At 34.3% G+C, this 14,929-nt stretch overlaps 1 protein-coding gene across 1 annotated transcript in view; it reads right to left on the minus strand.

Moving 5' to 3' along the window:
* Nucleotides 1-592: 592 nt before the first annotated feature.
* Nucleotides 593-14,929, minus strand: part of ZNF292 (zinc finger protein 292) — a 75,957-nt gene continuing 61,620 nt past the window's right edge. Inside the window, exons 6-8 of the mRNA XM_084228323.1 lie at nucleotides 11,906-12,042; nucleotides 9,204-9,345; nucleotides 593-7,870 (exon numbers count right to left, since the gene is read on the minus strand). Coding sequence (XP_084084449.1) covers nucleotides 710-7,870; nucleotides 9,204-9,345; nucleotides 11,906-12,042 — 7,440 coding nt within the window. The 3' untranslated portion in view covers nucleotides 593-709. The remainder of the gene's footprint in view (nucleotides 7,871-9,203; nucleotides 9,346-11,905; nucleotides 12,043-14,929) is intronic.

Raw genomic sequence — 14,929 nt, forward strand, 5'->3', positions numbered from 1 at the left:
TGGAAAAAAAAACCTGTAGCTATAGGAAACTGCTTAAGAATCTGCTTTAATTTCCTATGAATACCACCTAAAAATCCTGGATGGAAAATTTACAAAGCAGAGCAAAGTGTTGATATAACGTGCCTACTTTGTGAAAAGTAATATTGAAATCATCTTGTAAATGTTTTATGTAAAAATCAGTGAACTATGCAGTTTCTATTTTAGATCAAAAAATTCTTAATTTAAAACAATAAAAGAAGTTTTAAAAACTTGATCACTTAGTTAAAAATTAAAATTCCAAATATAAATGTGTCATTTAATAGTTTAGACTTACAGACTGCTGGTGGCAGCAAATGATTTACAATAATAAATATATACAAAAAAGTATCTACAAACAATGAGTACTGTTATACATGAGCAGTGACCTGGTGAAACGTATCAATCACACAGATAATTCTGTTTAATTCATGGAAAGGGCAACTGGTTCATAGAAATTTCAGTTTAGCTCAACTATTTACAATAACTGAAGTATTGATTCTGTTTAAGTCCCATAGGGATTAAAAAAAAGTTTTACATGACAAATGTCATGGTTTTTTTTTTTTCCTTTTTTTTGGCCAGGTTAATTCACATCAATAACAAAAAATAATGGGTAACTTTCACAATTCTAGCATGCTTGATGGCTCCTATTTAAAATAAAACTGTAAATGATGTATTTATAGTACATTAGTTATCAGTATTGTCCTCTCCCTGTGGCTTTACCCATACTGATTTCTTTTATGATAGGTACATCTGCATCATTTGAATGTACTTCAAGTTTTTTCAGACTGACGGTAGGTTTCATTTCCTGAAGTTGCTTTAGGACAAGCTCAGTGCAATCTTTAAGAGTCTTGTCTAAAACAATTTTTACATTATCACTGCACTGAAGCTGTGATGGATTGGCAAACTGTACAAAGGTTTCATTTTCTTTACAAGAACACATATGATTTCCACTAGTCACAGCAGTTTTGTCAATATTTTTTCTTGAATTTGAATGGGATCCTTTTTTATTTCCACTATTTGGATGCTCTTTGTCAGTATTTTTTTTCTGCTTTACTGCAGACTCCTCAAGAAACTTCAGAAATGATACTTCAAATCCCATTGGTTTAAATGAACTCCAGTCAAAAGATGCAGGGTGCTCCTCAGTGGTTTGAATTGCAACAGCAGTTTCTTCTTCTTTATGCACATTGCTTAACTCAACTGCTGATGCTGGTTCAGGTTTTTCAACTTTTCTCTTCTTATTTTGGGAAACATTTTTTTCTTTATTAACTCTCTTCAAATTACTTGCTTTTTGCTTTTCTGACTGGCAAGGGTTATTTTCCTGAATATCACTACTTACATTTGAAGAGGTATGAACTTGGGTTTCTACATTTGTGTTGTCTTCATTGATTAATTTTGTAATAAATAATTCTGTTAGTTCATCCATTTCATCTTTTTCATTTTTTTCAACTTCCTTCTGTGGAACGTCAGTTGTTCTTGAGTTCTCACTGCTCTCTGATACACATGTGCCAGAATCTTTCACATCACTCTTATCAACTTCTTGCTCAGAAATTTCCTTTACTTGTGAGTTGCAACATCGTTTGTAGACAATAAGAAGATTGCGGTGTTGTGAAGTAAATGCCTTAGATAATTTATGGCATTTATAATGTCTAATTATATTGCTTTCACTTGTAACAACTGATGTACACCCCTTTATCATACATGGATACTGGGTTACAAATCTGCTTGTACACTCAGATAAGGCATCATTTCTAGCCTTTATAGAATATACATGCTTTCCACGTTTCAAAGAGTAAGGCTTATTTTCTTCAATCTGCACAATCTTTGCATTCTTGTTTTCTATATTATTTTTTTTCTTTCTTTTGGTCTTAGGCATTTTGATTCCTTCCTTTCCAGATCTGCTGTGTTTTGTCCCCCGATGTTTAGATTTGGTCTTTTCTTGGTTTGCCTTGCTTGACATATTTTCCTGGCCAGGTGTTAACCTTCTTGGTCGAATTAAATGAGCTTTATGCTTGTCATTATGTTTATTAAAAATATGTCGGAGAAGATTAGACCGAGTTGCATATATACGGTCACAACCTTCACAGTCACACTTGTATATGCCATCTTCCTCAGTTTTATTTCCCCGTAAGCCAATTCCATGGTCTGCTTCAAGATGAACAACATAGTTTAAATATGTGGTAAATGAAGACTTGCACTCTGACTGGTCACATGGAAATTTCCCAACATCTACAGAAGCAGTCATACTTTCAATTTCCTCAGGAGTCATTTCATGAAGTTTCATGTAGTGTTGTATTAGGCCAGTAATTGCTTGGAAAATTCGAGAACAGTCACTCACCTGACATCGAAATTCTTTCACAGTTTGTTTTGTTTCAGTTTCCTCACTTTCTTTACCAGCTTCACTCTCCTCTTCAACCTCTGCAGAAAAGGCAGGTAGGTCTGATTTGTGTACAGCCTGGTAATGCAGAATTAAATTTTGCTGTATTGTAAAGGCAGCAAAGCAACCCTGATGAACACATCGATAGGGTCTGTAGGGACTGTATCTCGTTGGAAACTCAAGGGATTGAGAAACTGGCTTTTTCCCTCTTTTCTCCTCCTTTTCTTTTTTATGTCTTCTAATTTTCCTTCCTTTGGTTTGTATATTTGTTAGGGAATTTGTATTAAATTGTCCTGAAGTAACTGTAATCACTTGTGAAGAACTTTCTGTTTTTTCAGGACTTTTTTTTTCTGTAAGTTCTTTTTCTGGGGTTGGTGCCACATTATTTAGAGCATTTTCCTTCAATGTTCCCAGTTCCAAAGGAGGCTGGAATTCCCTCTTATTTTCCTCTGTTGTTGCTAGCTGCTTTTTCACTTGTGTAATTCGTGGAGCTGACAAATTTTCATTCTGAGATTTTCTTCCATAAGGCCTTTTTATTTTTAACTTTACCATTTCTTCTGTTGTAAAATGATGTACCAACTGACAATGTGCCCGGAGATTAGAATTTCTTGTAAATGTTTTTGTACATGTAGGCACTACGCATTTAAATGGAGCAAATTTCAACTGATTTTTCTTAATCTCAAGAATCATCTCTGGAGTGTACTGGTGAATCTTACCATAGTGCTTAAACAATGCATCCTTTGTCATAGCACTGTAACTACAGCCTTGGTTTTGACATACAAAGGGTTTATTAACTTTGTCACTAAATTGAATGTTGTTTATCATTTCAGAAACTGGCTGAACAACTGTGACATTTGGAATTAACTTAACTGGAGTAGGAGTCAGTGTCACTGATGTGTTTATTAGTACACATTGGGATGCTGGAGTGGACAGGTCGTTTTCTAATTTTAATTTCTGTAAGCCTTCTAAAATTTCTTGTATTTGATCTTCCTTATGCAATACTTCCGACTGAGGAATGTTACTTTTTGTTGGCATGACACCTATAAAAGAGGAAAACTGAGAAGAATCAGGTAATTTATTGTTCTGTACAGTGTTTACTGAAGGGAGCTGAATGCTGTAATTTATTTGCGCATTCTGTGATGTTTCACCAGTACCCTGAGATCCACTTTTTACCTCAAGTATTTGAGAATTCATAGCACTTTTAATAATTTCAAGAGTCTTTTCAAAGTTTTGCATAACATTATCTTCAGAAATCTGCAAATCAGAATTTATTGAAGTTGTGCATGAATTCAAAGCCATCATTTGGGAATCACCATTTTCTGTTTTTAATGTTAAAGGAGCTAACACTGTATGGGACTCAAGATTGGTTTTAAAGTTTTCTTTTACATCAGTCATAAATAACTGATTGTCAACATTATTTAATTTCTGTGTTAAATTTTCCAAACCCTGAGGTTCACAATTTGGAATTACATTTGAATGAAGGTTAGTAGTCGGTATCTCAATACTCTTTGTTATAAGTCCCATCGCTGTTAAATCACTTGTTGTTACCAAGTTTTGGGAAGCATTAGGTGCAATCAGCGGAGGCGTAACTTTCTTTCTTCTTTTAGAAGCACTATTTCCCTTTTTATTTAAATGACTAGACCTTGTGTTCTGAGGTCCACTGATAACTGAAACACGTGAACTGTTATTGGTGAAGTTTTGTGATGGTCCACTAGAATTAGGGAATGAACTAGAACATAAACCATTTTCAACAGTCTTCAGTAGTAAGTCATTTGTTGGAAAAACAGGCAAACTGCTACATTCCTCAACGGAAGAAGTTTTGGAATTTGGTGTTCTATTCTGGTGTGTTAGCAGGGGATTTGGGTGGCATACAGTCTGCAACAGGGGTGGCACAGTTGAATTTGGCATCACTGTTGCATTTACTTGCGCTGCATCTGAGACACAGCCTGTTGGAACATGAGAAAGCATTTCAGGGCCCTCAAATGTACTGGGAATGCCAGCAGTTTCTAAAGCCTGTTTAATAATTTCACTTCCTTCTTGACTAACACTTGTACTAAAGTTAGTAACACCAGTCCGAGGGAATGTATTTGGTAAAAATGTTGATGAGCGATTTTCAGCAGTAAGAAGCTGCAAGAACGATGGATCTTTAAAACATGCCTCCGGATTGAAGTTAGACTGCTGCTGCTGCTGCTGCAAATTTACTGCATTTGCAGAGAGAATCATGCTGGCAAGAAGAGAAGGCTGTCCATTATTTTGTAGAAGTTCTTGAGCAATTTCTGCTCCATCTAGTGGTTTACAATAGGATCGCTTAGACAAATGTCCACCTAAAGATCTGGGATTAGTAAAAGCCCTGTAACACCTGCTACAAATAAATTTCCCATCTCTGATAATTGCAGGCCATTTAGCCCTTTTGTTGTGCTTTGGTTTTCGTTCCTTCCCATTTGGGCCCCGTCCACGTTCTTTTTTAACCTTTTCAGGGGCAGACTGTTGGACACTGGTGCCACTGAAGTCACTCGCAACATTCACTTGTGAAGGAAAAACTGCATTATCACCATTACCGCCCTTTAGAAAGGAGTTAGTGTTTCCTTCAATCTGTGAGGAAAAATGATTTGTATTATTTTCCAGTTGGGAAAAAACAGAATTAGTCCCACTATCTGCTGGCGAAGGGAAGAGAGACATTGAATTACTTTCTGCAGGTAAAGGAAGGAAAGGATCTGAGCCACTGTCAATATTCAAAGGCAAAGCTGTTTTGGTTAGATCTTCCATTTGTGCTGGCAAGGTAGCATTAGGTAAATTTTCCATTTGGGGACATAACATACCACCACCATGTTCATTTTTATCCTGAGAAGGTGTATTTGGATTAATGACACTTTCAACTGAGGGCAACAGTGGAGTTGACACACTTGCTAAATGAGTTGGAAAAGTGGAAGGTGAGACATGCTGCAACTGATTTGAACACGTAGGATTCCCATTGGCTTTGGTCTGTGGTGTAAAAAATGCATTATTAGAGTTGCTCACCTGTGAGGGCAAAAAATAAACAAACTTTCCATTATTTGGTGTATTTAAGTTGTTAGATTTCTGACCTTTTTTACTTTTGCGTTGCATTTTAAATGCAGCATATTGGTCAGGATGTGCTGTCTTCATGTGTTTCCCAATACTCTGTGAAGAATTATAGGTTCGAGTACATCCCTCAACCTGGCAACTGAATTTCTGAAATGGTGCTTTTGGAGGCACTGATGGAGTTACTAAAGAACTACTTAGGTTGGGTTGTGGTGGAACAAATGTAATACTTTCCAAAGTCTTAAGAGGTAAATTATAAATACTTGATGTTGTTTTAGCATTACCTCCACATTCAAACTTAGATGTTGGTAAACTGTTTTGAAATCCTGCTTGACTTTGTACAGAGAAGGTCATCAGGTTGTTCACTTGTCTTTGTAAGTTTTGAGGAGTAAGGTCACCTATTTTGAGGTTTTCTGAATTTATTAAAGAATTCTGAGTAATCTGTGTTTCATTAAAACAATCTTGTTCTTTTCTCTCTTGAAAATCTGAATGACACAAATTATTACAAGTATTTTCAACTGGTGTATTTAAGTTTGTGACCAGTGACTCATCTGTGCCTTCCACAGATGAGCTTTCTTGCTTTCCAAAGTTATCCTCAATCCCCTGATTGAGAGACACCTTAATAGACACAGCGACTTCACTGGCCTGAAGTAAAGGAGTAGCGGCAGGATTTTCCAAACCATTTGACAAAGGTCCATCAGCTTGCCTAAACTCAGGCACAGAAATCTGATCTTGTTTGGTCATAACTGATTCGGCCTTGCTTTTATCCCAAGTATCACTTCCATCTGCTGATAAGGTGTTTTCAACGTTATTTTCTGAAAGAACCGTAGATCTCTCTTTCTCAGAACTTCCTTCTGAGTTCTGGTTCACTTTGGAAAGTTGAACAGAATCTCCAGATGAATTAAGTTGGTCTTCAGGAGGTAGCACTTTCTCAGAAGTACTGTGATCATCCAGATGCTTTTCTAATTCACTCTGAGAACGATAAACTTTACCACAACCTGTGAACTTACAAGTATAGGTATTATAATGCTGTGCTTCATGATCATATAGTAAATAAGCTTCTGAAAAAATTCTACCACATTTAGGAAACATACACTTTGCTCTAAAGACTTGGTGTTCCTTTCGGTGGGTTAAGAGCTCTGCATAACTATTAAAACCAGCCTTACATTTCATCTGTATACATATATATGGTTTACTGCCACAGTGCATTTGTAAGTGATCATTGAGATGAGTAACACTTACAAAATGCCGTCTACAGTACTGGCAAATAACTTTTTTGCTTTGCATTTCAAGAAAGCGCTTGGCATCTTCATTATCCTTATGCCCCTTTACATGAGCAATTAAATTTTTAAAGTACTTAAAGCCCTTTTTACATAAAGTTACAGGGCAATTAAATTCATTAACAGGTACTGGCTTCTGGACTGGGATCACTTCTGGCTCATAAGACTTATCTTTGTCATCATTCTCATCATCTGAACCATCGTTGTCATTAAATACTATGAAGTCTGTTGAATAGAGACTGTTCTTTTTTATAGGCCGCTGTTCCTGCTTGGCCACAGCATTTGTCTTCTGATTCTCATTGGTAGTTGTAATCTTAGGAGGCCTTCCCAATCTTCTTAAAGGTTTCATAGCTGCTAGTCTCTCTTTACTAGACTGTTTAACATGCAATGTGACATGAGGGACAAATGTTTCTTTAGAATTAAAGTTCTTTGCACATATGGGGCAACTATAAATTCCATCTTTGTAATGTTTTTGAGCATGCCGTACTATTCTATGACCAAGGAATTCTTTGTCACAGAGCACACAATACTGCATGTAGGCTTGCCAATTTCTAAATCTAGCAGATATAAATCCTCTCTCTCTTAATTGTTTTATTTCTCTCTTCTTTTGCTTTTCATCACAAATGTCTTTAAGGAGGCCAGAATTAGCACCAACTCCACCAGAAAGTCCATTCACAGAAGTTTCTTTAATCTCTTCCTGGTAGTCTAACACTTTCTCATAAACTTCACTATCATTTAGTTCATCTATTGAAGACACTATGGATGCTTCTTCCCCCATTAATGCAAGACATTGTCGTTTTAAGGTTTTCCAATCCCAGAATTCTGGATCAAAGGGCCACTGAGTTTTCAATACAAGTAAGAGCTCACAGCGCAAAGAATTTGGTATTGGAAGATTTTCTTCATCATATTTCTGGTCTGGCTGATTATACAACATTTCCACAGCATAATATGCATCTACTGTAGGTTCAATAAGAAATTCACTCAGTTGACAAGCACGTTTAACTTCCAGATCATCAGGCAACAAGCACGAAATGGTCTTGCAAATAGATATTTTCACTTCAGTATTTTCTGTAGATTCCAAGCGAAGAGCTTTCACACACAGTTCTATACAGGTGGCAAGTCCAGCAGCCCCTTCAGTCTGTAGAAAAGCAAAGAGAAAATGTTAATCTATACTAATCAACACAGATTTCTGAATTTATTAATTTTAAAATGTGGTTTGCATTTCTCAAATTTTGCATATGAAAAGATGCCCTTTCTGAAGCACTGCAGCTTAGTCTGCTATGTAAAACTGTCTGTAAAATAAACTGCTACTGGCACTGGTACCAAGGAAGCGATATAGAATAGCAGAAAAGCTTAAGTACTGGGAGCTAAGATAAGACCTGGGTATAAAATCATTTAATAGCTAGCCAAACTTGGAAGTTATTTAATTTCTTTGACATTTCATATGTCATTTATAAAACAGAGGTCAAAATAGCACTTAAAACTTTGCAAAGTTGCTGTGGTATTAATGGATTTTATGTAACTAAAGTAACTGGTGTAGTTCAGTATAATGTCTGGTGCATACTAAGCAATCAGTAAATGTCATTATCCTTACCACAAATCTCATTTCCTAAGTTTGTATTTGTGATCCTTCAGAAACAAAACCCTCTTAAACCAATGACAAAATTGAGACTGCTTCCATATTTTCAAACTCACTAGTAATAAAAGAAGAGTTTCACTTTTAACAGAATCAAGTTAAAAAACCCCTTAAAAGAGGGTTTCTAATTCTATCACAAAACTGAATGTCAAATCACCCACCTCATGGCTGGCTCAATCTAACAATGAAGAGTAGGAAAAGATACAATCAACACTTTTTCTTTTAGATTAGCATCTTGAACTATCATTATAAGACAGCACTAATGAAGGTAAGAGTCACTTGAAAAATACAGGTAGTGAAGAGAAGTGGAGAAGTAATGACTTTAGAAAGGATTCTGGGAACAGGACTTATGGATGAAGGTTATCTGCTGTGGGGATGGTTACTATAACTATTTTCTGTCATATGAATGTCCACTCCTTTCTCCAGAATGATAAAAGCTGATCCAAAAATACCGATTGCTACAAAAATGCAACTAAAATTATTTCAGTGAACTCAACTGATATTTTTATTCTAAAACAGTCTACTAATGGATTTAAGGATTCAACTAACCAAAGTCAAACAAACAATCTTGAACAAATTCGCATTAAAATATATTAATATATAATTTGAAACCTTAAAAATGCCAATAAAACAAAAAACTATATAAAAAAATTTTATTCTTCTGAGTCTTTATCTTTCCATGTGTGATTAAAAAGTGTACAGGCAACACTCAAATCAAAACTAGATGTTATATAAGTTCATATGTAATAAGTTATATAACAAGTGTTTTTAAAGTTGCTTGATTTATAATTTTTCCTAAATAATTAAGAAAAGATTTTACCTTGATTACTCTTACCTCTGAATTAATAACTTTAATCAGGAAGAAAATGTGATAAACTGTCTTTGTTAACAAAGAAAGTTGACGACACCTTTCTAGATACACTTGTATAGATGGTTCTACTCTTTGCTGTAATTTACTCCAAAAGAGAGTGAGTTCCCTTAAAAAAAAAAAAAAAAAAAAAAAAAAAAAAGGTTAAAAATCACGTTGGTACAGGAAAGTGAATAATCATGGACTATGGACTATGTGATTCCAATCTTAACATTTGAAATTAAAACTGGTTTTAGATTCAATTCTACATGTGGAATTAAGTTTAAAAGCAAGAAAAAAAAATAAAAGCAAGAAAATAAATCTTAATTTCCTAGAGACTACATAAATTCAAATTGGAATATGACTTATTGTTAATATTTTCCTATCTCAGAAAAGTACTAACTTTTACCAGGAAAGTATCTGACATTTAAACAAGTTATACAAATAATAACTCTCAGTGACATAAAATTTATGTAATAATTGCAAGATGTGTATGTACATAAAAAATGCATCCATAGTATATGCATTTTAAAACACATTTAATTATTATATTTTATCGATCAACTTCATTAGTCAATTGAATTTAAAATTCCTACTAGATAAATGCTAAGAACCAATGGTGACAAAGAACACAAAAGAAAGTAACCTGTGCCACAGCAGAAAAACAAATTTTGAAAAATAAACTTTGAAATTTCAAATGAAATTACGATGTATTTTTCATAGAAAATAATTCTACTGAGGTGTTAAGTTTTCCTGCCTTTTACCTATCATCCTATTTCTCTTCTGTCCTCCATGATTAACTTCCACAAAAATCTTCATCCTTGCTTCAACTTTTTTCACCCAGTATTCTCCTCAATAGGGGCCTTTCCTATTAGTATTTCCTCAGTTTCCAAACCTAGGAACTCTGCCCTCTTCACTACCCACTTGAATAACTTGCTCATTTTACTGGTCTTTAACCTATATATTGAGGACTTCAAAATCTGTCTCTCCAGTCTTGACCACTTTCACCTCTCTAGTTCTTTATAAGACTTCTCCACTGTGATCTCTTCTGAAACCTGAAACTTAATATATGAAAAAGATGATTAACATTCTTTCCAGTTCACAATCTTTCTAATTTAAAGCATCAATTTCACAGACTCATTAATCTCTGCCTTTTACTTTCCATAAGACTATTATCTTTGGATTTCTTTCATCCCATCCCATATTCATATGGAAGACTTCATAAATTCTCAGCTGGACTATTTATTTGGTTTCTAATTGATTTTCTTGCCTCAGCTCTGTATTGCTACTTCCTCCCCCCAACTCTGCTCTCAACATTCATTCCCCCATTCATTTTCATCTGCTTGCCTTTAACAGTATTTCATAAACATAAACTTCTATTTTCCCTCCTTCTAATAAGGGTTTATAGTAGATTGTTTTTGCTTATCACAAAGAACTCACAATTTTTAAAACCAATGTAATACATTAATTTCTGATTACTTTCTTATTAATCAGTGAGAATATGTATCATGGATAAAATCTTATTGTCCTCAAAAAATACATCTTATTTGTTCTGTTTAGAATCTTTCTACCTTTTTTTTTTTTTTAAGATTTATTTATTATTTATACAAGCACAGGGTACAGTCAGAAGCGCGGGAGGGTGAGAGAATTCACCAGAGCCAGAGCGGGGAGCAGAGCAGGCAGAAGGACCGAAGTACACTGCTGAGGGGAGCAGCGGGCGGCAGGAGAGGTCTGCGTGCCATGTGGGACCCTCCTCCGGTGGCCAGGGAGCAGCCGGGGATCGAACCGGTGCTGCAGAGGCTGCGGGCAGCTTTGCAACCCAGCGCTCAACCGCTGTGCCACTGGGGAGGCCCCTTTCTACCTGCTTTTTATACCAACCCTCTCTGTATTGCAAATACAATTTTTCTCAATGTCAGAATGTTTTAAACTAAATTTTCTTTTATTCCCATAATACCAATGCAACAGTGAAGACTAATATTAGTGAGTGACTAAACTGTCAGTTTAGCTAACACTAATTTAAGACAATTGATCTTAAGCTGACATCTATCAGTTGCATTCTGCCAAAGGATTATATATAATAGGCATTGACTAATAGGAAGCGCACTATGAAGAAATGTGCACTGCAGAAATTAGTGAAGTAGAATATCTCATAGGTGGAAAATGAATTACATTTCTTTATGTAAATAACCAGCAGCTAGTTTATGTAGTGTTAATATGTTAAAATTTTCATGATCACTACTGATCATTATATAGTCTTTATTTGTTGTGTGGTCATTAATACAAGCTTTAAAAGTTACAGACTTCCATATAACAGTCTGCATAACATGCAATATCTGAAAATAAGCTTTTGGTTCTGATAAGATTAAAAAAATATTTTAAAACATGCTTTTCTGAAGATACCAAAAGTGGAGATGGGGGAGGGAGGGAAAGAAGGGAAAGGACACTAAATGAATTACGGCAAAGGATTATTGGTGCTTTGGTGGTGGGCATGGTATAACAGACATGAGAAGAGGTGTGAACCTCCTACAAGCATGTACAGTGTTACTAACCAATGTTATCTCAATTTAAAAAAAAATTAAAAATGTTCTTAAGCTATCTAAATTCTTACAACCCATCTTGTATACTTATTCAACAAACTTTTCTTTAAGTAACAAACATCTTGTTTGTTTAACAAAAGAAAATCAACTCACCAAGCGCAGTACATATCTCCTTGTTGGAGTTGACGTGACAAAAACGCAGTACATAAGACAAGAGCACTTTTTTCATCGCCCTCAGATTCTAAGTTACAGATCATCTCTAGAGCATCTTTGCAATCAACTTCTGAAATCTACCAAAAAGGATACAGAAATATGCCATAAAATGGTTTTATATTAGGACATATAGAAATATATATACTTTGTAAGCTTTTCATTAGTAATGTACTAATGTATTTTCATTTGTAAAATGTCATGAATTCATACTAGGCTGTATTTTAAAGAAATATTTTTGTAGTCAATGAACCAACTATTTTGAAGACTTTTACAAGCATTCATTTATAGGTAAACAACTGGTGCTAATTATAAGCAACTCTATAGACATTAAATCAGATTTATGACACTGAAAAAAAGCTGCAGTATTTGCATTTCGCCCTTTTATCTAGTAAGTTAAAAAGCATTAGAATCAGCATAAAGACACCAAGGTCTCCTGGATATAGATTAAGAAGTATCTATTCATCTGAGGGGGAAAATGCATAAAAAGAAACATTCTATGTAGCTATACCATTTTTAAATTAAGCTCACCTCAGTTCTCTATACATTCCATTATTTTTCTTTTCATGTAAATTCATATAAATTGGCTCCTTCTAAAAATCTGTCAACAGTCATGCACACAAAATATAACCTAGATGAAGCAACTTGCTTCACTTAATCATGTATTTGCATCTATTTTTTTAAATTAAAATTTGCTACCTCATCACAATGATTTACTACATAAACAGAATTTACATGATTTTTGTAAGCATTTGCTATAAGAATGTGACAACAGCCATACAATCACAAATTAATGTTCCACAGAATGGATAATTTAATTCCAACATGGTGCAACAAATAGTAAAAAGAATTTAAGATCAATACAGACCATTAGTGCCCATATACTATAGAGATAACTGTGCCCATCCTTACTGATCTTTCACGTCTCCTCACCAACTTCTGAATACAGGATGTAAGTATTCATGTGTCTGTATGTAAATTATAGTATTCAGGACATAAAAAGTATCTAAATTGTGGATGAGGGTAATTCTGTGGTCAATTTTGGTAATGGGAATAAAGGTTGCCTAGGGTTAGAGTCAGAGGTTCAATTTTATGTATTAAACTGGGCTAGAAAACACAAAGCAAGAAAAGACCCAATTCTGTCTGAGTCTGTGTGTTTAACAGAAATGATGTTGTAAAGGAAGTCTGATGTTAGTGACAGAGTTAAGACTGAAACTTAAGTCTTAGAATTCCCTGGTGAAGTGCTACTTTCACTACTCTTATCTGTCTCTTTCTAAGAAATCTTAACTTAAAAGGGACACCACTTAAACCAAAAGAACAATAAGGCTATGCAGTTATAGAATAAACATTTTCAAACATCTATATTATTAAATGCATTGTCAGACATTAAGTATAACTTCTCTACTTGGTAGGTATTAACATTTTAAATATGATGTGGGAGTCAAAGAAGTTATGTGATTTGCCCAAGTTACAACAGTTAGTTGTAGATGGCTAGAGCCCCAAATCAAATTATGCTTGGTTAACATGAAAGACTTACATTCTTTCCATTAGTTATAAAGTTATACTTAAATATAGTTAAAGTTAGTTATACTAACTTTAAACAGTTATCCTGACATATTAATAGAGACAAAAAATGTTAGCATTCAACCCTTGAGTTTTGTTTTGTTTACTTTTTCACAAGATGTTAACAACAGTAATAATAACTATTTATCACTGCCAACTTCTTCTGAAATAGCATTATTAATTAGCATAATGACTTCCCTGATAGATACTGCTACTTCTTTTCAGAGGTAAGTCAGAGAACTTGTTATTTGTTCAAAGTCACACACTTAATTAGGGGCAGTCAAGACTTCAAACAAGGGCTAGTTTCAAAGTCTGTGCTCTTCCCAGAATTCCATATGCATAAGCATAATGTAGTCTCCTTTATGGCTAAATAATGACTTTTCACATGCTCAGGTTTATCAAAAATTCTTACTTGTCTTAAGTCTGATTTGAATCTGATCATTTTTTCTTCTAAAACCTAGGCCATTATTGTTGAATATGCAAATGCCACAAAATGTGTAATTATGTTATTAGGAAATTTATTTTCACAATGATATTACCTACATTTAGCTAATGTCTAAATTAATGATATGATTCCCTAGGCTAGAGCCACTGACTCAACTCTATCCAGCCTAGTAACTGCCTGATAATAGTTTACACTAAATTAAAATTAAAAAATACATATTTTACATTATAGTCTACGTGTATATATACATACACATATGTAGACTATACATATATATGTAGACTATAACGTAAAATATGTATTTTTTAATATATGTATGTATATATACACACATGTAGACTATAACAATACAGAATACCTCACTTTTAATAGGTTTACTAATGAAACAATTTTTACTGGGCTCTTGATAGTTTTCTTATTTCTGATTTGCCACTAGATGGCTCTCTTGAAAAACTGACATGAAAATGGGAAAGTGAAACAAATGGGAAAGTGAATCAAAACTGTGAAAAACGAAATACAGGTCAAATATAGCCATCAATGAACATGAAGTAGTCCTAATATCCCAGGCAGCATAAAGGGAGGGACTATCTACACAGAGACTACTTATTAATATAAACATCTATTGATATTCACTGTTGCTTAGAAAAATGAGTGAAAATTTAGAACTCTCAGTACAATATTAAAAACCAATCAGAATTACCTAGTTGTCAAAGGCAAACTATGCTAAATTCCTTTGCAAAGCAGAAAAAATATTAAAAATATATAAACAACTGTTTTAATATGGCTCTCTATGCCAGGTATTCAAAAACAAAAAACAAAACAAAACAAAACAAAACAAAACAAAAAAACCAGAACACTGTCAATGGATCTCAAGAACAGTGTTCTGGTTATCAAAATGAAACTGCTTTCCAAATAGGAAAGAGTTTAAATGGTAAATCTGTCTGTCACATAAAGAAAAG

The sequence above is a fragment of the Talpa europaea genome (genome assembly GCF_964194135.1).
Source record: "Talpa europaea genome assembly, chromosome: 2".
In the NCBI taxonomy this organism is placed as follows: Eukaryota; Metazoa; Chordata; class Mammalia; order Eulipotyphla; family Talpidae; genus Talpa; species Talpa europaea.